This window comes from Peromyscus californicus, unplaced genomic scaffold (genome assembly GCF_007827085.1).
Source record: "Peromyscus californicus insignis strain IS unplaced genomic scaffold, ASM782708v3 Scaffold_11__1_contigs__length_118956290, whole genome shotgun sequence".
Classification (NCBI taxonomy): Eukaryota; Metazoa; Chordata; class Mammalia; order Rodentia; family Cricetidae; genus Peromyscus; species Peromyscus californicus.
In genome coordinates, this window is record NW_026294402.1 from 94094769 (window position 1) to 94122636 (window position 27868).

A 27868-nucleotide genomic window follows, 5' to 3' on the forward strand; every position below is an offset into this window, starting at 1 on the left:
TTACACATAGTCATACTTGGAAGGAGGAGATTGTTCATCATCCTCTGTGCGGGCACCTCCATCGTATATCTTCTTGTTTCTGATGTTGGACCCAAAGCCAGTGCTGGCCTTGAAGCCTCCAGGCTTGTAGGTAACATTTTGGCCAGAGGCATGGTAAGACACGGCTTTGAAGCTGAAAGCAAAAGAAACAATCCGTGAACACCAGTGTCTTTGGTAGGAAGACCAGCTTCTCCAGTTACTCTTCACTGTCTCAGTCTCGGCACTGAACAGTTCCGTGTTTGTGAGATAATGTTAGGCTTAGTCAGACCAAGGCACTGAGTCACTGTGTTCTTAGAGGCATAAGCGGTCTGTGGCAGAACAGAATCTCTTGCTTTTACACCAGGCCTTTAAAGAAGAACGGAGACTTGGAGAGGGGAGGGAGAAATTTAAAGGAAGAGAAGGGTGACTGAGAGAGGGTGATGGTGTGAAAGCTGAAGCAGGGGCTGTTAGAGGGAAAGGGGTCAGCAAGGAGGGAGGGGACAGGGGGAGCATGTGGGGGGATGAGACAAATAAGGACAAAACTGGATACAAGGATGAAAATGTCGTAATGAGACCTGTCATGTTTCATGCAAACTTAAATAATTGCTTGTTCTTCCTTCCTTTCTTCCTTCCTCCCTGTCTGTCTGTCTTTGTTTTGCGGCAGTATCTCACGTAGCTCAGGTTGGGCCTCTAACTTGCTGTGTAGCTGAGGATGACCTTGAACTCCTGATTCCCACTGTCTCCACCTCCTCAGTGCTGGTATTACTAGTGTCTACCTCCTTGGCTTTTGTTTGGTTTTGGTTCTAACCTAAAAAAATTAATAAGAAATTCTGTCTGTCTGTCTAACACATGTATGTATTAGAGCTGCAATGAGATGGTAGCTACTGACTACTGAGTTCTTTGTTTTAATTAAAGTGAAGGTAATAATGTCCAGTGGGACTTTGTTTTGACAAAGAATCACAGAATCTGTCGGCTGGGATGTACATATGTATAATTTCTAATTTGCTTGTTTTACAGGCAGGGTTTCAGAGGCTACTGTGGGGTGAATACATGCCCCCCAAAATTCACAGGAAAATTTAATTTCCAGTGTGATGGTGTTAAGAGACCAGCCTTTGGGGTGGTGGTGGCACACAACCTTTAATCCCAGCACTCCGGAGGCATAGGCAGGTGGATCTCTGAGTTTAAGGCCAGCCTGGTCTACAGAGTGAGTTTCAGGATAGCCAGGGTTACACAGAGAAACCCTGCTGTGGGATGTTCTGTATGGCAAATGTGTTGCTAATTAGTCAATAAATAAAACACTGATTGGCCATTGGCTAGGCAGGAAGTGTAGGCGGGACAAGGAGGAGAATAAAGCTGGGAAGTGGAAGGCTGAGTCAGAGAGACACTGCCAGCCGCCATGATGAGAAACAGCATGTGAAGATGCCGGTAAGCCACGAGCCATGTGGCAAGGTATAGATTAATGGAAATGGATTAATTTAAGCTGTAAGAACAGTTAGCAAGAAGCCTGCCATGGCCATACAGTTTGAAACCAATACAAGTCTCTGTGTTTACTTGGTCGGGTCTGACGGCTGTGGGACTAGCAGGTGAGAGAGATTTGCCCTGACTGTGGGCCAGGCAGGAAAACTCTAGCTACAAAACCCTGTCTTGAAAAACAAAAACTAAAACAAAACAAAAAAGGGATTGGCCTTTGGAGACAGGATCAAGCCATAAGGCAGTCAAAAGGATCGCTTCCTTGCCCTCCTGTTCCTTTTTCCATGTAAGCAAACTTCCTCTCCTGCAGAGAATGCAGGAAGGTGCCATCTTGGCAGCAGAGACTGGGCTCTCACCAGACACCAATCCCAGTGCCTTCATCTTGGACTTCCCAGATCTAGAGCCATGATAAATACATTTTTATTGCTCATAAATTAACTATCATAGGGTGTTGTGCTCTAACAATCCTAATGTGCTGTCAGAGGCCAGGAGAGCAGAAATGACCTGCCATAGTTACAGGGCCGGTGAGTGGTAGAACCACCACACAATCTGGCTCTATGGATCCCGGGTCCTTTGCAAAAGTTAAGAGCAGGGTTTCTCAATAGCAGGGCTATTGGTCTTTGGAGCAGATCCTTTGCGGTGAGGGATTCTCCTGTGCTTTGCTGGATGTCCACCCTGGGCATATACCCACTAGAAACCAGATTCATTATCCCCTACCATCGTCAAAGCAATCAAATATTTTCAGGTGTTGCCAAATATCTCTGTAGTTGGAAGTTGATGCAAAAATCTCTTCCAGGGAAGGATTGCAGAGTTAGGAAGCACTGGAGCTAGAAGGAAGTTAGAGGGATTACTGCCCCTTCTCCCCCCAATTTCAAAGCGTATCCATCTTGAACACTCGCAGTGGAATCTTGTTCTATTCCTTAGATTCCCCATAAAAGAGGAAGTTCAATGAACCCATAGCTGATATCATTCTTCCATGTATTCGGATCAATTATTCTGGCTATAAAGTATACATCAAATGAAATTCTAGCTGCAGTGGGAGGGAGGACTCACTTGCTTTCATCCGGTGTCAGGCCACGGCAGGCGATGCACATCATCACTCCCCCAATTAGTGTGAGGCCTCCGGCGACCCACCCCACGAACAGAGCCGCACCGAAGGTGTACCTGAAGAGGGAGATGCTGTGAATACAGTTGACTAAACCCTCCAGGTTCTTCCCACTGCTTCCAGCCATGCCGTCCCCCTTGTTCTCCTCCGGTCCCTCCTCCTCCTCTCTCTCTCTCCTGATCAGTGAGTGAGCCTGCAAGCCTTGGCAAGAGAAGTTTAAGAGTGATGGAGTCACCAGCCTCAAGTTGTTTCTCAGAGAGTTTTGGTATCTTGAGTTTTCATAGTGGCCCTTATCTTGGGTGGCATTATATAGGGACTCTTCCCTAAGGGCCCAGGCATTAAAAGCTTGATATCCAAGGTAATCTTATTGGGAGTTGGTGGACTTTTAGGAGTTATGACCTATGGGGGGCTTTAGATCATTGAGAATGTGCTTTCAAAGGATGTGAGACTCCTGGTATTAAAACTGAGAAAGTCCCAGGCAATCAGGAATGACTTGATCAGCTACTTCCAGGTTGTTCTTATAACCAAGAGACTATGGGAGAGACCTGGAACAGAATAATGGCAACTTATGTGATCACGTTCCTCCTCGATCTTGAAACAAAGGAGAAATGTGAATGGGCCCTGGAGTTCCAGAGTCAGATCATGATGGTTGTACCATCTTGATATCCTGTCTGTACCACTTATTGGGTGGTTGGAGAAATACCAGGCTCTTCTATGTAGACAGGATTTACATCAAATTACATTAAAATAAGACTTTCCTCCTTAGGGGTTTTGCTGATGCTCATTGCTGAGATACATCAATATGGTACTTGGGCTAAACAAATATATGTATTGATATTGCTTTTCCATTAAACATTTTTTTCCTGGGGATGGAGAGATGGCGCAGTGTTTAAGAGCACTGGCTGCTTTTCCAGAGGACCTGGGTTCAATTCCCAGCACCCATATGGCAGCTCAGAACAGTCTGCAACTCCATTCCCAGGGGATATGACACCCTCTTCTGGCCTCCTCAGGCATGACACATATGTGATATATAGACATACAAGCAAGCAAACACTCATACACATAAAATAAAAAGAAATAAAGGAGAAGGGGTGGAAGAGGATGGGGGTAGATGGAAGCAGGGGGGTGGTAATCTGGGAGAAGAGGGAGGGGAAACTGCGGTTGGTATGTAAAATAAATGAAAAAGGTTATTTAAATAAAATAAAAATAAAAATGTTTAAAATCTTAAAAAAGAAAAAAATTAGTAAAATCTCAAAAAAAAAAAAATTGTCCTGTTCCTTTCAGGCATCAAATTGCAGTGAGGTTTCATCTCCATCTCCTGGACCTCCATGAGAGTGTGGAGCTTGGTTGTGTCTCTTGCACTCTGGTCTCTGCCTGGGCCTCAGTAGGTGTTCAGTCCATTTGCTGGATGAATGAATGAGTGAGAGAAAAAGGCAACAGTCCCTGGGGGAACCAGGCCTCTCCCCACTCATACCGGACTTCTCTCCTTTCTATTGGGGTTTTCCCCGCTCCTGCCGAGCCTCCATTACAGACTGTGGGTCTAAGTTGATGCTCATTTACATCTTGGGTTAACCACGCCTGTCAAATTGCCACCACAATGGGGCCCTGTGTAAGAATGCTAGATAAATACTGCGAACTGTCACTGTATTTCAGTGTAAATGCCGGATCAGCCTCAAGTCATATCAGCAGGGGTGTTTCATGGAAATGAAGCTTATGAATTTATAGATCATTGTTGAGTTATGATACGGTGTGGTTGCCTCTGATAAATGTTTGCTATTTCAGGCACTGACAGTCACATTAGGCACATGGTTTAATCGTCCTCCTCTTACAATATTCTCTGTGGATCACCAAGAAGCCAACTAAGAGGTTACCTTGTCTGAACAGTCTGCACCATCCCACCCATACCGCTGTACATGTTAGCTGTGGACATCCAGAAGTTGGTAACCAGCATGTTGGCAAACACGGACACACCAATAATTGCACAGATTCCTGTGGGAAAAGAACAAGGACCAGTTTAAGGGACCACAATGTTTCTGAGGCAGTTTGTGCTGAAATGAGTTCCGATGAAAAGACTGTAGGATATTCCATTCCTGTAATAGAATGATCAAGCAACCACTGACTGTTGAGTTCTATCTATGTGCTAGACAGTAGGCAAAGAGCTCATCTCGTATTTAATTCTGGAAGGATTCACATGTGTGTGTACAGAAAGAGATGTTCCCATGCACCTCAGGATCCAAGGGTAAATAAACCAAGCATTTGGGGGCTACTGTTTGATTGCTGGCAAGAGCTTGCCCCTTAAAGCCACTTTCTAGCATTTCACAAAGAAGATGCCTTTCAAAGGCCCTGTCGCCTGCTTGCCTTAGGGTTGAACTCTTGTATAATATTAAAGGAACCAGCCTCAATATTATACATCCCAGGGGCTCAGGAGAGAGAACTACTAACGGCGAGGACTATTTTCAGGAAACAGAATCTCAGCACACCGAGCTCTATAGTCCACTTGCTTTAATTCCTCTGGCATAACATCCTTTATATCCAGCTTCAGTTCTGTTCTCGTGCCTAGCTCCTTTCTTGGCTGATTTCTCTCTATACTTATCTACTGCTTCCTCTAAGTTCTATCTTAATTCTCTTGTCTTAACCCTGCCTCATCTAGGTCCTCTTCATCTTGTTCTTACCCAGCTAGTACTTCCCCATCTGACTCTTCCTCATCTTCCATCTCGTTCCTCTAGTCCTCTCTTCTAGCCCTTCAATCTAGTTCTTCCCCATCTCAGTTTGTTCCTCTCAAGTTCTTACCCATCTAGTTCTTCCAATCTCTTTTCTCTTCTCTGTCTCTGTGCCCTGGAAGTCCTGGTATATATACACTTACAAGCAGTAGTCCCTTGGCAATGCAAAACCAGGCTTCCAGGGTCAAACGGAAGGGTGATAAGAATCACAGAGGGAGGCAATAACCGTTAATTATCATTTGCAACCCCAAAGGAAGTGACCAATGGGGAAATGAATTAACTAAAGGCTAAATTCAAGTAATATCTAGGAAGAGGGATCTTATGTGCTCAACTATTAAACTCTTAAACGTGATTAGTAGAAAATGTTAAGAATCTATAAGTTGCTAGGTCAATGGGAGAAAATAAAACTGTCTTCTTTTTTCCTGTGGCTCCTATCTGTCCAAGCTATCTGCCGTTTTTCTGCAGGGTGGGGGAAAGTGTGCTCAGTCGCTAGGCAACTTGTGTACAGCTAGATGCCTCTGGTGATAGTTAAAGGGAGATCTGGAACTACAGGTAAGGTTTGGGAAAAGAGGAAGTAAGGCTTAATTGGCACATCCGCCAGGCCTTCTCAAACAGGTAGCCTGGATGCTTAAGTCTGTTCTTAGAGAGTACGGAGGTATCTCTGATAAGGAGCTTTCCTCCAACTGGGGATGGACCTGGTTGGATGCTGCCAATGATGATAATTACAGGGAGGCTTGAACTGGGGTTCTGGCTGAGCATAGCTGTCAGTGCAGAAGGTTATCTAAATATTCCTAGAAGTGGTTAGGTAAGGAGTTAGTGGTCTATAAAGTTAGTAAGGCTGTAAGAAAGGAGGGTCCGAGCTAAATTGTGTAAAGCTATTACTTAACGTCTACCTGACCTAGGTGGTGTCTCCTTGTGGAATTTACCTTAAATCAGGAGACTTGCATGTGGACTGTTATTACTGCTAATCCTTGAAAGTGGCTAAGGGAGATATCTGATTCCAGAGAAAGCCTTTCCTGAGGCTGTTCTCCAAATACCTGGAATGTGTATGTCCAGAGAGTGATCAGTCCACACTGTTAGCCCTTCTTAGGGAAAAGTCAATTGGGAAAACTATGAAGGCACACATGATTTTCATAACAGAAGACAGCTGATATATAACAAGCCAAGTAACACCAAAAACTCTTTGGGATTTGGCTTCCTCTGGAGGAATTCCCTGATTCCTCCAGGTAGTGACTTTGCCATAACCAGCTGAGTTCTTATGATATATTCCTGTGGCCTGCAGCATTGAACCTCTCCTATTGCAGTGTCAGTAGCAGCTAAGAGGGACCTTAGAACAGGTTACAGTTCTGCGGAGTGTAATTTGGCTTTCATACACTGAGACCTTGAATCCGAGTGTGAAACACTCTGAGCTATGTTTTTTTTTTTTTTTTTTTTTGGTTTTTCGAGACAGGGTTTCTCTGTGCAGCTTTGCGCCTTTCCTGGGACTCACTTGGTAGCCCAGGCTGGCCTCGAACTCACAGAGATCCGCCTGGCTCTGCCTCCCGAGTGCTGGGATTAAAGGCGTGCGCCACCACCGCCCAGCTCTGAGCTATGTTTAATAGTGGGGAGGAGCCAATTTTCTTCTATCAAAATAAATTGTTCTAACATTTGCAGGTGCATGCTTGAGAGTGGGAGTCTGGATTTACCTGAGATGATGAACAGGATCCCTGAGGTCAGTGTCATCTTGGCCTTGGCAGGATCATCCATGCTGCCAATTCGAATGCACTTCAGGGCGAAGATGGATACTAGAATACCGATGACCCCCAGAACAATGCCCACGATCATGAGGGCTCGTACTGCTTGCAACATGGCTGTAGAAGAAGGGGAATGACATAAGCCAACAAACAACGACACTGATTAGGTTTTATGTTGGTAAAACACAACAGCTCCAAGCCACCACTGCTGAACCTTTGAGGACTAGCAAGACTGTAAACTGTGAACTCTGACATTGTGCAAAAACGCGGAATGCAAAAAGGCATCACTTGTACTCCTCTGAGTGATGAAAGATGTACACACAGATGTCCATAGAAAGGGAGTTATGGATGGGTGAGGTTCAGAGAACTCTGGGTATTTATTCTTACTTCAAAACTTGATAATCTGGGCCCAGAAAGGGAATGCATTTGTCTAAAGTGATTATCAAATTATTTATCAAGCTGACAGTAAATTTAATTAACCCACGCATCATTCTGCTTGTCTTTGCATAGGAATTGAAAGCTTCATGCAGCACATAGAAACTATAGGGAAAGCTGAGCGGTAGTGGTGCATGTCTTTAGTTCCAGCACTTGAGAGTCAGGGGAAGGCGGATCTCTGTGAGTTTGAGGCCAGCCTGGTCTACATAGCGAATTCCAAGGCTACACAGAGAAACTCTATCTTGGATAAAAAAAAGGAGAAAAGAAAACAAACTGTAGGGCAACTCAGCACTAAGTCTGGCATAAAGAAATGAAGGTACCGAGACTATATCAATAATCCTCTATTTTTGTCCTTCTTCAAAAGCAACTACTAAGGTCATGGGTGAACTGTAGGTTTATAATTGCATAATGATCAGTATGTTAATATTAAGTCTTCCAACATGACCACAGTTTATCAATAGTGTCCTCTTTCTAGGAATCAGTTGTTTCTGTAGGTCCTACTGGATCCTGCTATGGTCCTCACCTCCAGGTAGGTCCAACATAGTTTCTAGTTTATATTAAAAGATGGCAACTCATCCTAACAGTCACTTATGAAACTCCCATACTAGGGATGGGATGTCAGTAGTGAACACTATGAAATGCTGAGAGACATTCATCAAGCTTGCCTATTGCAAGCATAAAGAATTTTATAAGGAAGACATATGGTCTCTGGTGTCTCCCAGTGAGGAAGTCTCCTAGTGTGGGTCAGTCTGGTGGAGTTCAGCTGATGAGTTATGTACCATATGTACATATGTGCCCTATGTTTGGTACATATAAAACACCAGACGCCAATTTGTTTTATCCTTCTGGTATATAGCCCTTTCTCCCCATCACACAAATCCCAATGGCTGCCATGTCTTATATTGGTACTAAAAAAATCTTTTCGTTTAAATGCCATAGGTTGATGCCCTGGCAAAATGAAGAATCACTTGTTTGAGTGTCACAGAAATGCCCAATTGCTATAAAAACTTAAAATTGTTTTTTCCCCCTCAATTTAGGAAGCAGATCTATTTAGATGGAGAGCAAATGGCTTGTGGGACAGAATGATCCACGGACCCACTCTGAGTTATCTATCAATCCTGGTCTTTCAGGCTAGAAACTTGACTCTTGGTCATAATGACTTAATCCAGCGTGGGCATGTGACTGGAACCTGGCAAATGAGACCCCCCCCGTGTGAGATGTTTGTACTTTGGACTCAGATCAGTCTCTCTCAAGGGGGGGGTGACACATGGTCCAGGGACCCCAGGGCTTCCATCAGGTGGAGAAGCTGCCACATAATGACAAGTAGGTGAAAGTCAAGAGTTCTGACAAATTTTAGCTGTGGATTCCAGTTACTTACGAGGGCTAAATACCTTCTTTTCTTGGAATCTAGAGTTATTCTGACACCATTTAAAAAATAACATATTTTGAAGCTAACTCATGTTGAGACTGTTAATTGAAATCAGGTGATTTAAAATTATGCAAGATATTTTCATCAGTGTATTCTTTAAAGCCTAATTGCTGATGGACAGTTTCCAAAGCACGACCAAAGCATTGCTGACTGTCCCTGCCGATGGGAGGGGCATCTCATGTGAGGTCACAGGCACCACATCCCACATTACAGTGTCAGAGGACATATAAAAAGATTGTTTTTCTCTTGTTTGAAACCACTTAAATGATCTCCCAGTTTAAAAAGCTGTAAATGATCATTATAAACATGTCTGAGCTTGTAGAACACCCCCCCCCCCCAAAGACTCTTTATTTCACCTCTTGGGGATTACCAAGAGCAGCATCTTGGTGAGTAGTTTCTCTGGGAAGTATTTCCTTTTAGAGAAGACAGACAAAGCCCCACTGAGGGTTACATTACTATTTAGACCCAAGGCACCAAATCAGGAGGCAGCTAGAGATACAGATTCACAGGCCCTACATCATTCTAATGATGGTGGGAGGGGGGTCCAGCGGTCACCTGAAAGAGATGTCATTCTTAGCCTCTGTGAGTCCAGTTAATAATGCCCAAGTGAAATTCAAACTTGGGAATAGAAAAGAAACGACAGAAATGCTTCCTGGTGCCTCATGGCTGGCTGAGATGAGATCTCCCAGATTGTAGCTCAACACTACAGACTTCCATCTACTTTGTTCTGATTCTCATCTCCTTCAGGACCTTGAGATTGATTCTTTGCTTTACTCCTGGGAGGAATGTTCTATAAGCCACTGTCACTACCCTTGGTCTAATTAGCAGGTGCATTCTCAATACAGGTTTATGTGAGCCGGAGATGGATCATTCTTGGAAAAACTAATAAATTTGGCATCTTGAGATTACAGTTGAGTTCTGTGCTATTGTATTGGTGACTCCAGTAAGACACAGATAACACATGAGCATTGGAGGGGCGCTAAGACATGTCTACTTCTAAAATATGATGGCCCTACTGTTCTACCTGTATTCCAAAGCCATGCCCAGTGGCTTTGCTGGCCCTGCAGTGTGCTGGGAGCAAACACTTTGTTCATTTCCTTATTAAAAAATGCAAATGCATACCATCTACCTGTGCATTCACTTCTGTCTTTGTGTATTTAGAGGCAGCACACACTGAACTATTGTAGCCATGAATTCATAATGCCTTGATATTCTTATCCATGGATTTGTTTATCTATCATGTTTTAGGGGTTTTCTTTTGTTGTTCATTTGTTTAGAATTTTGTTATGTATCCAAAGATAGCCCTGAACTTACTATGTAGCTGAGGTTGGCCTTGAACTACCAACAATCCATCTGCCTCAGTCTACCAAGTACTGGGATTATAGGTGTTTACTATGAGGCCTGGCTTTCATCAAGTATTTAGAGCTCAAATCCTCTGCACCTCCTTCTGATATTGTAGAGGAATAAACTTTCAAGAGAAAAGATCAGTCTTCAAGGCTTTACATACTGAGATTACATATTTCCACAGTCCTGAGCCTATATTTCTTCTTACCTTGGGAATACTCTAGCTGAGTAAATGCCGAAGGACTTTGTGACAGCAGCCCATGGCATAGGTCAAGTTGTCTTTTATATATGCACGCGCGTGCGTGCACGTACACACACACACACACACACACACACACACACACACACACACACACACACAGAGTTAAATCACACGGTGATTTTGTGGTTCAGAACTGTGACTCAGAGGACTTTTGTGAGATAGCCCACACCCTCCAGAAATAAATATCCTCAGGGCTGTTCTGGTTTTAGATGTTGCTATCAGGAAACTGAATGTTTGAGAACAAGAAGGAACATGGACATCCCTCTGTCTTACTCCCATGGTCCTCTTAGAAGTTTTCAGTCTACCCAGGAACCTACTAATGGTTTTAAAAACTGCTCTAACTTTGATCTTTCAAATCCTAAGCTATTAAAAAATATAATTTATCCATTTTGAGAAACACTTGGCAAGGCGTCTGGTTCAGATAAAACAACCCAAACCAAGTGAGCACCAATGAACCGACCAAACAACCACAGAGGATAATGAAGATCCCTTCCTCAGTCTATGGATGTTACATTTCTTCCACCCTCAGCAGGGGTGAAGCCCCTGACTCCACTGAGTGACTTTAATAATCTGTTCTCGAAACATAGCCCATGTATACTATGTTGGGGACTTCTCTGACATCATTGGATGAGAAGCCATGTGGGGAGCTAGTAGGCAGAAGGCAAAAATACAGTGGGGAGTGCTGTCGGTGTGCCCTGGAACCCTGGGGGGTTGGGGCCTGCACAGTCTGTCACATCAGCTTCTGTGGCAGGTTCTCAGATGCTTCTTGCCCACTTGCTCTTTCTTGGCCTGTAGACTTGTGATGAAGGCAAGATCTGCTCTGAATCAGGGTTCTAGCATAGCTCTGAGCCCCTTCTTATTTTTCAGAACCTCTTACATACTTCTACCCCCTCTTTTCTATGAGGTTAGAAAGGATGCAATATTGATTTGTAGCTTGGGTCCAGGAACCTAGGCTTATGTGCACGGACCAAGGTATTCTCTGATTGGAAACCCCTTGAGATTCTTTTGGGAAGGGGAACTGTGATGGAGGCAGGTGCTAGGAAGTGGGTGGACAAGCTTTGAACCATCTGTAATGATCTTGGAGAGTCAGGAAGGTGATCTGAGCTTGCCTTTTCAACCTGAAGGGTCTACTATTTGGAATATAGACTCTTTTCCATAGACAGGAAAATTACTTGGAACCATAGGTTTCTCTTCTTGCCACTGAGTCTCTTATTTGATATTTTGATGAAGCTACACAGGCTTTATCAAGTGATACCACATGAGTCAGCAGGCTCTGTGGTCTGCCTCCCTGCACCAAAGGTGTGACTGCAACATTCTTTCCAGCGAATAATTAGCCATATCAGCCAGAAGGGAGGGCAAGACTCGGGGCTGATAAAAACAAACAGAAAGGTTGGAACTCAGTGTTCCCTCCCTGGTGCAAAATATCCCATTCAGTAAAGTAGTCGTGGACTGATGAGTGAAGGGTACCAAGGTGTGGTCTCAACCCTGGTTGCCCCCGAGCATGCTTGGGAACCTTTAGAGAAATGATGATGCTATGCCTCATTCCGAGCCTTTCATTTAGTTGTCTGATAATGTAAGATTTTGAGGATGAAGTGTGAAGATGGTCCTGAGGGGTGGCTCAGGGAGGAAAGAGCACCCCGAGTTGTCAGCACTGAGTTGGCAACAGAGTAGTGCTGGGAAGACAGTCGTTCACTGGGAACCAAAGGCCCACTGCTGGGGGCTGGGAGGAGCAGGGCGAGAACCCACAATTTCGGGTGGCTGGGGCTCAGACTGGAGGCAGGAAGGGCTGGGGCAGGGAGTCCATACAGGGAAGTCTGTGGCTGACCTCAGAGGGGACACTTCAGAACAAGGCAGACTTGGTTTCTCCAGAGAGCTCAAGGAACCAGTAGGAAGGGCCTCATGTCTCTGAATTCTGCCACACTGTGATGTCAGCTGAGTGTTCCTGGGCAAGTCATTTGACCTCAGATGAAGTTCCCTCAACTCCAGAGTGAAATAAAGACCCACACCTTGATACCCTTCACCCATCAGATTTGCAAAGAGATGGCATGAGGATCAGGCACCACTCAGTATCTAAATAAAATGAAGCCAGGCTTGATAAATACCAGTTTCCTCTGTTTCCCTAACAGAACCATTTCCCTGGCAACTCCACATGGCTTTGGCTTGTACAAACTATACATGAACATGTGATAAAACTGCCTAGAGTGTGTGACTGTGACGAGCAAAAGCAGACGGCTGAGAAGAGGGAGGCTGGACCTAGTGGCGCCAGGGAGGGTTAAAAGCAGACAAAGGGGGACACACAGGACCGTGCCAGCAATGACAGAGGATCCAAATGAGCTAAATCCCTATCACAATAGTATAAATAGTCTAGAGGGGTGGAGTCTGGAGAGGAGGGCTCAATCCTTAGGAACCGCAGTAGGTCTTATCAAAGGGGTCACGGAAGTCTGGCTGTACCTTTTGGCCCTTCCTTCCCTTTCACGAAGTGAGAACACAGCAAAAGCTAACATCTCTCAAGAGAGGCAGACCTGCCATCACTGTGACCTTGGATTTTCCAGCTTCCAGAGCGGTGAGAAATAAGCAGTAGGGCTGTTGTTCATCAACTTCCCAGTCTAAGGTACTTTCGTTGTAGTATTTTGTCAGCCTTTCAGGTGAGACTCAGCTATAAAACTCTAGTGATATTCCCCCCCACCACCACCAAGAAACGATGCTTACCCTGACAAGGCCAGGCCCTGGCAGGCCACATTGTGGGAGCTGGCCCTGCCACTGAGACCAGGACCACCACAGCTGCAAACTGAGCAAGGATTCTGGATCTTTTGGGGGGCATTTAAATTATTATTATTATTATTATTATTCAGGGTTTCATTGTGTATCCCTCACTGTTCTGGAACTCACTCTGTAGATCAGGCTAGCCTTGAACTCAGAGACCCGCCTGCTTCTGCCTCCCAAGTGCTGGGATTAAAGGCATGTGCCACCATTGCTCAGTGTATTCTGGTTCTTAAGCCTCAGCTTTGTTCTTGGAAAATCCAGGACAAGTAGACTCATTTTAACCCAAGTTACAGGTCCTCATGAGCTTTATAGACATGGGCTTACCTCCCTGTGGTCTCTCCTTCACAAGTATGATGATGTATAAACACTGGAATGTTTGTCCTTACAGTCAAAGGCATACTGTACTTCCCTCTCTCTCCACCCCCGTTTGAAGGGAGGGAAAACAGCTTGTTTAAAAACCATGAGGCACTGCCAGACCCCAGCTCAACTTTATGACTAATGGAATCACTCATCTCTTAGGACCAGGCTTTTCCCTCAGTAACTGGGAATAGGCCAACTGGTTTCATATGACCACGTGCATTAGACTTCACGAGAAAACATTCAGCCAAGGGCAGAAAGAAATGAGCAGGACAACTTTAGAAAAGGTACTTCAGAATAGCCATAATTTTTTTCCTTGTAGATTTTTGGGTTCAGTGTAGATTGGTTGAAACCCCTCCTTCTGTGTCTATAACTGTGGTTGATGGGAAAGTTTCCAGTTCTCCAGTGGTTGATTTTACACTGTGATGCAGAAGGGGGAACTGATACTTCTCATATGGAAACCCCCGAGATTCTTAATGTCAGATGTGGGGTTGAGAAATACTGAAGGACTCAGGACACAGATGTGACAGAGATGGGGAAAAGAAGTTATCTTTACTTCAGATATTTTGGGTGGCATAGCCACAATGATGATTTAGCAATGCCAACAGCCAGATCTTGTGACTAGGCTGCCTATTTCTTCACATACATGCCACACAGCGTGGTGTTTAAGAGGTGGGGAAAATTAAACCAGGAGATGTGAGAAGCCAAAATATCCTGGACACACCTGCCTCTAACCTTAGGGCTTACCACTGCCCCAAACATGGTCCAAATGTTTGCAAATACATTAAGCAAACAGTATCTGAGTGCAAAGTCTTCATGGTGGCAGCGGCAGCGGCATGAGGTTGGTAGAAGTTTGCTTTCCCTCTGCCCTGCTTGCTGACTGATCTTTGCTTCGGTGTTCCACTGTCTCTAGGAAGTACTGGAAGCAGTATTCAGACCACCCTCTGGATAAAAGGGATACTCTGTTGTGCACAGTTAATTTTGCTATAAAAGGGACGTGGATGATGCATCCTTTACGCTTCTTGTACTAAAGTCCAGACCCCTCTCTCTGGAGGTTTCAAAAACCCATTCCCAGCTGGAAGTTGAAATAGGCCAGGCAGGAGGAAAGGACAGTTTAGAAAAACCTTTCAGACTTGTGGTCATCTTCTCTCCATGTGATTTTGGCCATATTCCATTTCCTTCCTCTCGGAGTCTCAATTTCTACCTTGTAAGAATACAAGCAGCCTGACATATGGCCACTCGCTCCACTTCCGGGCACTGCTTGGACTGGAAATCAGCTGTTAGGTGCACAGAGCTGGTGACCTGCACTGGCACCTCTTCTCTCCCTGTCCTCTCTGTAGGAGACTCCACACAGCTCGAGCTGAATCAAATCGTTCTATGACTGTAAGTACCAAATAGGCACGATAAAGTTTCTTTGGAGATTAAGTGAAGATTTTGCAAGGAAAGAGCTCGCACTAAGGAAGAATTTGATAACTGGTGGTGATTGTTGTGGTTACTGAACAATTGTATGATTGGTGTCTGTCGTGATTCTCTATTAACATTTCCAGGCATTTTCCCCCCTCCTGTTCTAGGTCAAAATTAAGCCACCCACACCATCTTTCTACTGCTTTCATATTGTCTCTATTTCATCCACCACCAAGGAGTCTTCTCTCCTCTTCCCTGGGTTTTTGTCCACACAGCTGTTTCAGATGACAGGTCTCTGTGCTTTGCACTCTGACTGGTAAATGTTGCTCCCTCAGAGCCTTCACAACTGTCCTCAGACCCCCTCTACTTCCTATTTGGAAGCCCCGTCTGCTTATGTTGTTGCCTTTAGATGATCTTCCCACCCATTCCATCAGCCAGTCAAATCTAAGTCACACGAGTCTGGGTTGCAATTTACAGCCACTCCTGCTGACGAGACCGGAGGCTCCTTACTTCACACTGTATTCCACGGCAACTCCCAAGCCATGTTTCTCTTGGTTTTCAGGGGAATCCTGTTCCTATAACCCAGAGTGTTGGGGGATCTGTGTGGCTACTGGGAATTCCCCTGCCCCAACACTCATTCCTATGATGGCTCAGCCCAGCCTAACAGAGGATAGATAGCATAGAATAGCAGCCCCATTCCATTCCTCTACACTGTTGTGTGTGTTGGCAATGCAGGGTAGTGTGGGAGATGCAGACAGGCAGCTCAGGGTCCTCTGGCCACAAACTTACCAACAGAGAGAAGACCAACTGCACTCAGCATCACTAAGCACATAGCTATGGGACCTTACATTCATCTTTGCAGTCTTTGGGGTGTGGTTTCTGCCAGCGTACTGTACCCTAAAATGCTTTCAGCATAGTCCAGGACTTCCTCTCCCTTTGAGGGTTTGAAACATCTCAGCACTTGTTTGTGGTGGTAACTGGGCTGCCTGTCTAAAAGCTGCCTGTCTGGCCTGACATGGAATAAAGGAACTGCCACATTTCCCTTCCCTCCATCTAAGTTTTTGGGGAAGAAGTTTGTGCCTTTGCTCCATGGCCGTGTTTACACTCATCTGGTATTAAGTCCTAAGGAATTTTTTCTTCACAGAAACTCCTCCAACCCTCCCTCCTTCCGGATTCCTGACCACTCTTATCAAATGTCTGCCCTCTGAAACCATACCCTTGTATCAGATGGCACACTACACACAGAGGAATTTAGCAATATTTGCTGAAAAAAATGAGTACAAATCAACGGCATGCCTTCTCCTGCACTCCTATTGGTTCTGACCATTGTGTAGTTGAGGAATTAACTGCTTCGTAGAACTGAAATCAACGTGGTAGTAAGGCTAGGGATGTAGCTCAGTGCAGAGCAGTTGCCTAGCCAGCATGAAACCTGGCCCTAGGTTCCAATAAAGCAAGAACCACAAGCAACTAACAAACAAAACGATGGCAAAAGAAAACAAAGGGGGTGAGTGGGAGGACAACATGGGGGCCAGCTGGCAGCCTTGACAGTTCCTGCTCAAAGGACCTTTGCAGCTGAGCTGATCAGGGCTTACCAAATAGCCATAAGCCCCTACATCTCTCGCTGTCCAGGACCATATGTCTAGTTCTAGCCAATGCTTTCTGAGTGGTGGTGACGTGTCACTTCCAGGCTGACATGTTTAAAAACCCTTATGCTTCCTCTATGACTTTCTCTTGCCTCAACTTCTATGAATAGCCCATCTGTGATCTTTTTTCCTATGGACTTCATGTGGGCAGGTAGTAAAACTACTTTGTGTGAAGCTACTGAATTGTGTAGTGTGGTTGCTGCAGCAGCTAGCATTAACTACTCCAACTAACAGCTCCTGAAGCTCTACCAGGTAATACAGTAAATATGCAGAAACTTATCAATAACAAGACTGGATGATCACGTGACTATTTTAGAAGAAGGAGGACCAGGTTATTTTCTACACATAGAAACACGACAGTAAAAACATAGTACAAAGGCAAAATCAGTCTTCCGTCTTTTGGGAGAAGAAACTTATCTGCAATTTGTGTGTGTGTGCAAATGGCTTACATAAACATCAAAATAAATGTTTATTATTCGGTTCAATGTACTTTATTAGCCATGTTCTAAATAGCCTCCCTACCAGGCTCCATGGTCAGGATTGGGAGGAGACTCTCACTCTGTGTTAGCACAGAGCTGAGTGAAACAAATGTATAAATAATGACGTTAATAATCTAGAGTTCAGACAGCCCCCTCTCCCCAGAATAATCATTTTCTTCCTGCTTTGCTAACACCCATGTAAAAGTACCATCAAATCCACTGCCTTTTCATTGACATTTTGACTCACTTATGTCCCCTGAACTGGGATTTACAGGTGCTCACAAGGCCAGTTTTGCATTGTGTACTGAGATATGCAGGAAATACTTCTCAGCTCCATGAACAGTGTCAAAAGGGGCTGGGAAGTTCAATGCTATGAACATGTGCTTAGGCTGCTCTGGTTTGTGGGATCCCATTAAATTTGAAGATGTGGGAAAGCTTCAGATAAGATTTGTGGAAATGGCAGTTGTGGGTGGTGAAAGGGAATATTCTGGGCAGCTGGGCCAGAAAACACTAGGAAGAGAGGGAGAAGAATGGAATGGGGCCTTGGCCTTAGGAAGAGAGAGCGGGGAAGGAAGGAGGGGTGTGGAAAGGCTGCTGTGTTGGACTGTCACGTCTGCTCACTAATCAAGCAGGGAACAGGGGATTTCCTGGGTTTTGCCATGGGTAGAAGACTGAGGAGTGGGAACTGGTGGTTGGAAGGATCACTCCAACCCTGTGCTGTGCTCAAAGGAGCAGGTCACCTAGGTCAAACGTGATGAGTTTGTCTGGAAGTGGTGAGAAAATGCCATCTTTCAATTTGGTTGTCAGTGATTAGGAAGGAGGCAGAACTTGACAATGGTTAGAAATGAAAAAAAAATTTTTTTTGTTTTCCAGGGAAGGAGGTCAGGAGCCCAGGCTAGCAGGAAAGGTGAGGAAGTGAGGCAAGGGGTGAATTGAAGGGAAGGATCCAAGACAGGAGGGCAAAGGGCTTCTAGAGACTGGGTGGAAGTTAAGTTTTGTGGAACTACAGGAGACAGAGGAGAGATTCTCAGGGGGGTCAAAGGAAAGGATCCCACCGTGGGACAGGAGTGAAGTTGCTGTAATGAGACACATGAGAGTGGATGGAGATGTTTGGAAGGTTGAAAGCAGAAATTGTGAGAGAATACGTGATCAGCAGTGTTTGGTGGGTGCTAGAAAGAGGGTAGTGAGCATGGGACAGCCACCTTGGGGAAATGTGAATGTGATCTCAGTTTTTTTATCTCCATCTAATAATTAACATGAGTGTGGCTAGCCATGCAGCAATCCACGTTTTGCACGGCCTCCCCATGACCCGTCTCTTCCACACAGCATAGTCTCTCAGTCTGTTTTTCTCCCCTCTGGCTGTTTCTTCCTCCTTTCCTCCCTACTCGGGTCTCTCCAGTTGGTGACCGTGATAACCCTGCAATGAGTGACTCCCCGGACAGAACGCACCCTGACACTTAGCCTCTGCTCCTTTCTCAAAATGAAGACGAACTCATTACAATTCCATCCCAAGGGCTCCACAACCTCTCTACAACTTGTTCATTTGTTTCATTTGTCTCTTTATGAGGGGCTTGTTTTGGAAAATTAAAGCCCCCTCCAAACCCTTGCTCGCTGTTTTTGTTAAGTACAGATTGAGTTCCTATACCATCAAGAATGCAAAGTCCCCATGATGCTTGAAATAATTATCTGTATTAGAAGCAAAATTCAACTTCATCTTCAAAGGTGAAATGGTGTCATATATTTATATTCTACATTGTTATAACATTACCTTCTGACAGCTCTGATTTTTAGGGCAAGTATACCAGATATTTTCATCACAAATGCAGAAAAAGAAAACCATAATTTAATGATAATGATGTTTTTGCACTCCACAGAGACCCAAATTAAAAAAAACTTTAATCAAATTAAAAATACAATTGAAGTCACTCTGGATAAATTTCTCTGTCTGTAACGAAATACCACCCCTTTTCCCTACTTTCATGAATATGCAGGTAGAAACGAGTCTCCTGCTTATGGAAGCAAGCCATTTATGGTCTCCTTAAGTAATAAGGTTCAAATTAGTCATCACCAGCATGTCCTTACATTAGAGCCATTTTCTTTGGCTGGTGTATGAATTCTCGCAGACGTGTGGCTATTGCCCCCTTTGATGCCCCCTTCTCTTATTCACACCTTTCTTGGGAGCCAGGGCTGCCAGGGTCACACCCGAGGCAGGGTTGTGGTTCAGTCCTGGGAGTCCCTTATGGATGCACAGCCCCCTCAGTCTCTCCTGTCCCTCTGTGACCTCGCCTACCTGGAAGGCCCAGGATGGTGAAGTATGGCCGGCACTCGGTGAACCCCGAGCTCTGCTGCACGCAGCTCCTCCAGAGCCCTTCATACTGGAACACGGAGGTGACCGGGTTGTCGTACAGGTCCTGGGTGCTCCACATGTCCATCCCGGTGGCAGCTATGCAGCCGGCCAGACCCAGGAGGGCCAGGAGGAGCCCCACCACCTGGCACGTGGTGGTGGCCATGGCTTCAGCTGCTGGTCCCAGGCCTCCAGGAGCAAGCCACCACCCTCCTGCTGGGAAGGCGTGCGGCCTGGCTGGCCGAGGGGAGGTCTCCTAATCAGAAGGTCCCCTCAGTGCAGTGTTTGCTCACACTGTTTTCCTTAGATAGTTCAGTTTCACTCCTGCTTCAAGGGCATAGCTTTTCATTTGTTGGGGAAGCAGCCCCAAGAGGCACTTGTCTGGTCAAGCTTCACAGCCAGGGTGGTTGGAACGCCAAGCAGGCTGAGTGGACAGAAGTACTCTCCCCTCGTCCAGGCCCTACCAGCTCTGTCTCTGCCCAGAATGCACCGTCTAAGGGAGAAGGGAGTTTGTCCCATCCTGTGAGAGCGTGAGGAGAGACCGCTAAGGCTGACCTTAATTGTAATAAAACATCCCTGAGATGCACCCATTTGGCTCTATCATAAGTCAGATTGTCATACATCATCCACATACTCCCACGTCACCTTTCTGTTCTGATCTCAGATGGAGAGGGCAGCTGATATTATTTCATTTGTAAAGAGGAAAGATGTAGTCTAGCCCTCCCTCTCTATCAGCAGGAAGCCAGGTTCTAGAGACGCTACCTCGATTCCGGGGTACTGGGACACCCAAGGAGCTGGGTTCCAATGGACTCTTGCTGTCCTTCATAAAACAGGAGCTATACAAATACTACACACAGAGAGAGGTTACTATGAAGGCTGAAAGCTGGCCTGAGTCTCTGCCCTGGCCACCGAGAGGCTGAGGAGCTGCTCCCCACCCTGTCCCCAGCTCTGTGCCTTTGGTGATTTGGCCTTTGTAGGTCAGTTTTTTTCATTTGTAGCGTGATAGGGAACTATGAAGAACATTCCAGAGCGCTTTTTGATCTCACTAGCTTCCACGTGTTGTAGAAAAGTTCTCACTACAGTTGGTGAATTTCTCGGAAACTGTATGATCAAGTAGAGAAAAGCCTGCCTGAAGAGGTCAGAGCTGGATTTTTGCTCCACAGCTACATTCTGTTGGAGAATTTCTCAGCCTGTTGCCTCAAGCTGGTCCTGAATGCCTGGCCTCTGAATTCAGAGACATTTTAATTAGAACTTCCCTTTAGCTCAGTGGTAGAGCGCTTGCCTAGCAAGTGTAAGGCCCTGGGTTCGGTTCTCAGCTCCGAAGGGGGGGTGGGAGAAGTTCTCAAGGTCCTGAAACACACGCATGCATGCATGCATGCATGCACACACAAACCAATCACATTCCTACTGCCAGTCTCTAGCCATGACGAGTTCTCCAGGAAGCCAGCCCATATTTCAATGATATCTTGGATGCACTCAGCCCCAACTCCCGAGGCTTTATCCCGCACGCACAAAAATGGTTAATGTGGATGGTCTTCCCCTTGTGTGAATGGAGGCAACCCAGCTCTTGATTGCACACCACTTTCTGGGGTCGATATTTGTAGAGAATGAAGCATGAACCAGAAAAACCCAAACGAGGGACTAAGCCAGATTTATATGACAAATGAGATGTCATCCTGATGACTGAGTGTCCCTGAACTGAGCTGCTGGGCCAAGTCAACTATAAATGATACTGGTTTCTGGTGGTGGACTGAGATTGATCAATCAGATTGAATAATGCTGGTGGAATGATTCCAGAATTCTTCTGGCATTGCTTCTGGGGACATTGTCAGCCTTGGTTCCACCAGAGGACATATTTGTCATTCCCACAAAGCTCCATGAGTTTGGTTTTCAGCTATCTGGTTTATCATTCACTCCTCCTAAACACCAGTTGTCATGCCACCAAAATAGTAAGTCGAAAACAGAAAAAAATAGATTATTTATTCTCATTTGTGGTAGTTTCTCTCCTGGTTTCTCTATGATGTTTTACAGTAAATTTAAAAGTCAGGGGGAAAAAACTTATTTAGGTAAGATGCTTTCTTTCTAGGTTAAAATATGGCAATGAAATTTTTTTTTGGAAAAAAAATTAATTTCAGTGGCAAACTAAAGCTAACCCTACATACACAGAATTCTGAATGAAAAGAGAAATTATATATCTACACACTTTAGAGGATATGTTTAAAACAGTTAGAAGGTGGATTTTTCACTTCCTGGGGTGGTTTCTATGCTCTTAGCAAGTGACCACTGCTTTAGATGACTCCCTCAGAGAACAAATGGTGGTCCGTGGAGGAAAATCTGGTTCCTTGTTTGTGGCAACAGGTGTTGTTAAAATGGACCATGTATCCCTGTGTTAACCCATGGCCCGATTCTGTTTACAGTTAATAGCTTTGGTACAACTCTGCTTCATAACCTCTAGAATGGAGCAAGATGTTTGGCTGACATCCTCGGGGAAATCACCCCGTGTTCAGCTCAAACACAGCTCCATGCAACTTCAGCCTGTGCTTTTCCGGGAGCCGATGCCGTTTTGCCGATACTAGAGAAATTATCCTTCCAGTTTTCTTAACCTTTTCAGCTACAACAGCAACTGAGTATTTTGGCAAGAATGGTGATCCAAAGAGCAATGAAAATATTATAGGTAGGTATTAGTTGAACTAGCTAAAAGAATATTTGACACATTTGTTATTTTAATAAGTTACCACATTGAATATTCCTAATGATTCTAAAAGTGCTTGGTCTTCATAGTAGAAGATTTGGAGGCATTTTAACAAATTACTCATATTTTTAAACTCTAGACAAACTGTTTCCACTCATACAGATAAACTCTAGACATACTTTTTTTTATCAGTTCTCTGTATGGCTAACTTTACATGGTCTAAATTATATGTTTGATAATTTGCTCCTCCCACTTAGTTGTGTTTTTGTCATTAAAACTCTTGTAAGAATAACTTATATAAATTATAATCCTTTATATAGAAGTACTATTATTCACATAAATTTTTCTGTTCTCATATACTTAGATTTATCTTCCTCTAATTTTCTTTTATATTAAAGCAATGTAATGACAAACATTTAATGTGTAAAATTTTTTTGCCAGCATTTCTGGTCACTCTTTTCAGACAGACTCATAGGAGAACTTCATTGTCAAAGAATGTGAAGTATTGAAATAATATCTCCTTTATGCAGAATGACATTTTCCATAAAGTTTATTCCCAGCATCAGTATTTAAAAAGATTGTTCTAGGGGCTGGAGAGATGGTTCTGTGATTAAGAGCACTGGCTACTCTTCCAGAGGGCCAGGGTTCAATTCCCAGCGCCCACACGGTGGTTCCCAATTGTCTGTAACTCCAGTTTCGGGGGACCTGATACCCTGTTCTGGCCTCAGAGGCCACTGCAAGCGCACAGTGCATGGACACACACGCAGGCAAAACACCCATGCATATAAAATAAAAACAAGATGGAAATATAGTTCTAGATCTTCACCTCCATTTGTTTTAATTTATTGCCCACTGAGTTTGAGCACTTAAAAGTTTTTTTTTTAAATTTTATTTATTAGTGGTGTGTGTGTGTGTGTGTGTGTGTGTGTGTGTGTGTGTGTGTACACGGTGTACTTCTGGTCATCAGAGGACAACTTACAGGAGTCACTGTCAGTCCTCTCCTTCCAACTTGAAACCTAAGGGTTGAACTCGGGTCAGCAATACTTACACAGCATGCACTTTTACCCCTGAGGCATGCTACTGGCCCCCAGACCCAGAGGTTTGAGTTTTGTTTTTCCTTAAAAACAAATAAACAAACATACCAAAAAACCAAAAACTTACGGGTTGGGTGTGATGGAGCACACTTTAAGTGGGGGTGAGGGTAGAGGCAGGTGTGCCGTGAGTTCAAGACCATTATGGTTTACAAAGAAAGCACGTTCTAAGCCAGTCAGAGCCACACAGTGAGACCCTGTCTCAAAAAAGTCACAACAACAAAATATTTATGAAGATTATTTTCTTTCTTGCGTTAGCAGCCTGCACTGTTTATCAATCCATTCACTAGCACTTTAACATTTTTTACCATCAATTTGTGTGAACCATTTGTTAATTATAGTAACACATAGCAGTAAGTACAACAATCATGCTTTTGATTGGTTACTGGGTTTTTAGATTCATTTACAGTTTTGGCAAAAAATACAATGTATTCCCTTTTATGGGTTTTCTAGTATTTGGCACATAAAATGTGCTCAATAAGTATTTGTTGAATAATGTAGTCAAATGAATTTATTTTTCTTTTATGCTTTCCAACATTGTTTTCATCCTTAGAAAAATATTTTCCATGTAGGGGGAAAACATTATAAATTATTTTGTAATTAAAAATATTTACAAAGTAGTTAATGTATTTTTCTTCCCATGAAACCCACTCAATAATTTCTGCAGCATTTTTGAATAGCCTTCCTTGCCTCCAAGTAAAACCTCCTGTACTTCACATGAAACTCACATTTCTGTTGTTCTAATTTTAGGGTTTTTTCCCATTAATCTGTTCATCCTTGTGGCAGAACACAACTTTAATTATCCAAGTGTTAGAATTGGGTTGACTATCTGGTAGAGTTAGACCATCACTTCATTGTTCTTAAACAAGAAGTCAAACATTTCTCACTTGCATCTTCTTATTGATAAGCACTCTGTCAAATACTCCTGAGCCTTTGATTAGAACTCCTGTACTGAAGAGGGGCCCAGGCTCTGTGGAAAGCCAACTTGGTGGAATCCTGGCTGCCATTTATATGCATGGCCGCTTAGCAAATTCTTTAACCTCTTTGTGTCTCAGTTTCCTCAGTCTGTGAAGTGGAGGAAACAACAGTTTTCACCTCAGAGGATTATTGAAAGCACTAAACTGCAAGCCATTGAATTCAATGAATATATAATAATGTAAAATATATACTAATATATATTGATTTCTTAAAATATTGCCCAGCACACAGAAAGGACTGAAACATCCACTATTGTTATATATTGTTAGTTGGAGGCCAAAAAAAAAAAAAAAATCTGAAGACCTTAGGAAATGTCTCTGGGCATGACCTTTTTTCCTTTTTCCTTTGGACTCTGTTTGTCAACTGTTCATGGGTGTTACTCGCTAGGCATTGTTGCCTATCACTGCACTGTGTGGCCCCTCCTTCCCTAACCCCTGTCACACAGAGCCTGGCTCTTCCCATTCTCTCACACCATGCTGTCTTTACTCAGATAGGGCTTTCTCTGTTTGGAAAACCCTTTGCCTCTCTGTCTTCTTTTGTTTCTTTCTTCTAGAAATGAATTGTCTTTAATGTATCCCTGTGAAATAGTTCACTAAAAGTATGATTACACAAATTTAATACATATGACCCAAACTTTTAAAAATGATGACATACAAAGGATAAAAAGGACTATTAAAATAGTTGTGTTAAGCATTTTGCATTGTCATTTTTCATCAATTAAATTTATTTTTTGACATTTTCAAATATATGAGGCAAGCAGATCTCTACAATTTTGAGGCTAGTCTAGTCTACATTGGGGTTCCAGACCAGCCAAGGCTATGTAGTGAGATTCTGTTTCAAAAAAACCAAAAATCAAAAAAAATTAATTGCTTCTGTTTGCTCTCACTGTCTCCATCCCTGTCACCACTTCCTACACATCTCCTTGCCACAGACATCTTTGTTCTGTTTTGTGTCCTTTCACTGGAGTAGCTCATCCATATAGCTTTCCTCTGTGGTGTCTGCTTGATGCTTTGTACATGTCACTGTGGTTCCTTACCAGAGATAACCCCTCACCCCCAACGATATTTGGAAATGTCGGGAGATATTTTTGGTAGTGACAAATAGACTTAGGAGACAATGCTATTTCCACCTAATGAGTAAAGTATCCTAAAACTCATAGGATGATCCTTAAGAGAAATATACACGCATAGGTTGAGAAACCCCACATGATAATGGTCTATTTTCTGACTATCTCTAGATTTTCAAGCACCTTGATAATTATGTTATCCTCACCCAGAAAGCCCAGCAAATGTTCATCGAATAAATAAATATTTCTTTTAATGCCACAATTTCTATGTCATTGTTTAGTCCCCTATGATTTACATTTGTGAGAGGGAATCAAAGGGCTTTGTTTTTTTTTCCCCCAAGAAGGAACCTTGTCATTTTGGAACAGGTTGACCTCTGGCTGTGAGCCTAGTCGAATGCCTCTTGTTCTAGGAAGGCAACTGGCAGTCCTATGCCTCGAGTACTTCTGGAGAAGAAGTTCTCAACCTGTGGGTCACAACCCCTTGGGTTGAATGACCCTTTCACTGGGATCATTGGGTGTAAGACCATCAGAAGACACAGATAATTACATTACAATTCATAACAGTAGCAAAATTACAGTTATGAAGTAGCAATGAAAATAATTTTATATTTGGGGTCACCACAACATGAAGAACCATATTAAAAGTTCTCAGCATCAGGAACGTTGAGAACCACTGCTCTGGAGGGCTGTGTTGAGTATGACTGTTTCTTGCTGAGCCTCAGAATCTATCTTTGCACTCCCAGTAGAAATTTTAAAACATCGTTGCTTTCATTTCAAGGACAAGGAAAAAGAAACTCAGTCACATCCTGGGTTCTCTGGCTAGCTACACACAGTTGGTGTTTCTGCCGATCCCAATATTTCTACCTGTGTCAGCCAACTGATGTCCTCAATTGCTAATGAGCAAAATGGCTGGAGGGACTTCTCCTCACCCAGTGGTACCAGGGCTCCAAGCTTGAAGGCTCGTGCCTAGCAGTCCGTCTATTGGTGCTGCTTGCTTGCATTTCACATCCCACTTTTGCGCATACTCGATTGCAGCAATTACAAACAGAAATACAGAGTAAAGAACTTTATCCATCTAATCCCAGAAATAACTGTGTTGATGTAGCCATTGGAGCTAGATTTCAGGAATGCCATGGCGGCCTTTCCTCAGATGAGCAAGCCCATTACAAGGAAGCACTAGGTCTCAGACATCTTATGGCCACAGACATTTTGTAAAACAACCCACTCAAATAGGGTCGCTGCATCAACAGTTGGGATCACTCCACATACAGATAGGGAATCTATGAAGGGTCAAATCTCCATATAACTGCCATCTTCTCTTGCTTCCTTTTCTGGGTGTCTAAATCTTGACCTTGTAGTCAAATGGTAAGTCCCACCTGGAGAAAACCCCATGCTATTTCTGATCCTTCCTACAATACTCATCTTAGATCAGTTCTCCTAGTAAGACATAGTAAGTGTTATCTATGGAAGGAACAAATAAGCAAAATTAAAATGTCATGCTTATTCTTTTTCTTACTCAATTGAATGAGCAAAAGACACTTTCAACATCCTCTTGTGACTTGAAGTTCTCTTCAAGTTGAAATGACCAATCCACTAAGCAAAAACAAACAAACAAACAAATACCACCCCCTACAATCTTGTGTGGTTAACCTGCAAACAGGGGGAAGGGCCTTGGCCATCCACAATACCTTTCCCTTACAGCAGAACTCATTTGCCAGGTATACATTCTTGTGTTGAGAGGCTCTAGAGTCTTGTTTTTTGAGGCCAATACTTTCTGGAGGTCAGGCACCTGAAGGTCAGAGCCTCTCCCACCCCCAAGCACATGCTGAGAACCCTGTGTCTTTCCTTCAGGTCTTTTCCATGGCTCCGTTTCTATTCCTGCTGCTAGCTTCAGAATTCCTGAAAGCTGGAGTGGGCACAGGAGGCCTGGATATAGAGTCTGTCCAGGAGCTATGTGGTCTCTGTCCCAGCAAGGGGGCTCTTGGCTCTATAAGGAGCAAGTGGCAAGTGTCTGGGTCTCCTGTGTCTTGTTCTTGAGGGTAATGGAGACTCTGCCCTTGCTCACGTAAGAACAATTAGAAAAATGTGTCCTTGGAGGAACTGGACACCAATAACTAAAGGAACAGACATGCCAACAGCTCCAGAAAGTTCCTCTCCCTATACTTCCTTTCAACCACAGTGGTAGGGGCTATTGCTCTTGTCAAAACTGAATATTAGTTTCTCTGGCTTTTTGGACCCTCTCTTGGGGTCTCAGGTACAGGTTGCTCCCTCTTCTCTACCCCATCCACCTTACGAGCCAGGCACTCGGTCCTTACCTGGCAACCCCAGCAGGGTGAAGTAGCCTCGGCACTCCGTGAAGCCGGAGCTCTCTCGGACACAGGAGCGCCATAGCCCTTGGAAGTTGAATACAGCTGTCACTGGGTTGTTGTATAAGTCCTGGGTGCTCCACTGGTCCATACAAGTGGCTGCAATGATGCCTGCCAACCCGATCAGCGAAACCACAAACCCCAAGCCCTGGCAGGCAGTAACAGACAT

The 27868-nt window shown here is 44.1% G+C and overlaps 1 protein-coding gene across 2 annotated transcripts; it reads right to left on the bottom strand.

The window, feature by feature from the left end:
- On the bottom strand, positions 1–27868 carry Cldn18 (claudin 18). Of its 2 annotated transcripts, none has more exons than XM_052729708.1 (5): positions 27649–27868; positions 6999–7163; positions 4465–4582; positions 2542–2652; positions 1–172 (listed from the first exon to the last, which is right to left on the bottom strand). In XM_052729708.1, exons 1-5 carry the CDS (start codon positions 27866–27868, stop codon positions 1–3), a joined length of 786 nt encoding a protein of 261 aa, XP_052585668.1. The 2 variants fall into 2 exon arrangements, with proteins under 2 accessions (XP_052585668.1, XP_052585659.1); XM_052729699.1 differs by lacking the exon at positions 27649–27868 and adding an exon at positions 19453–19672.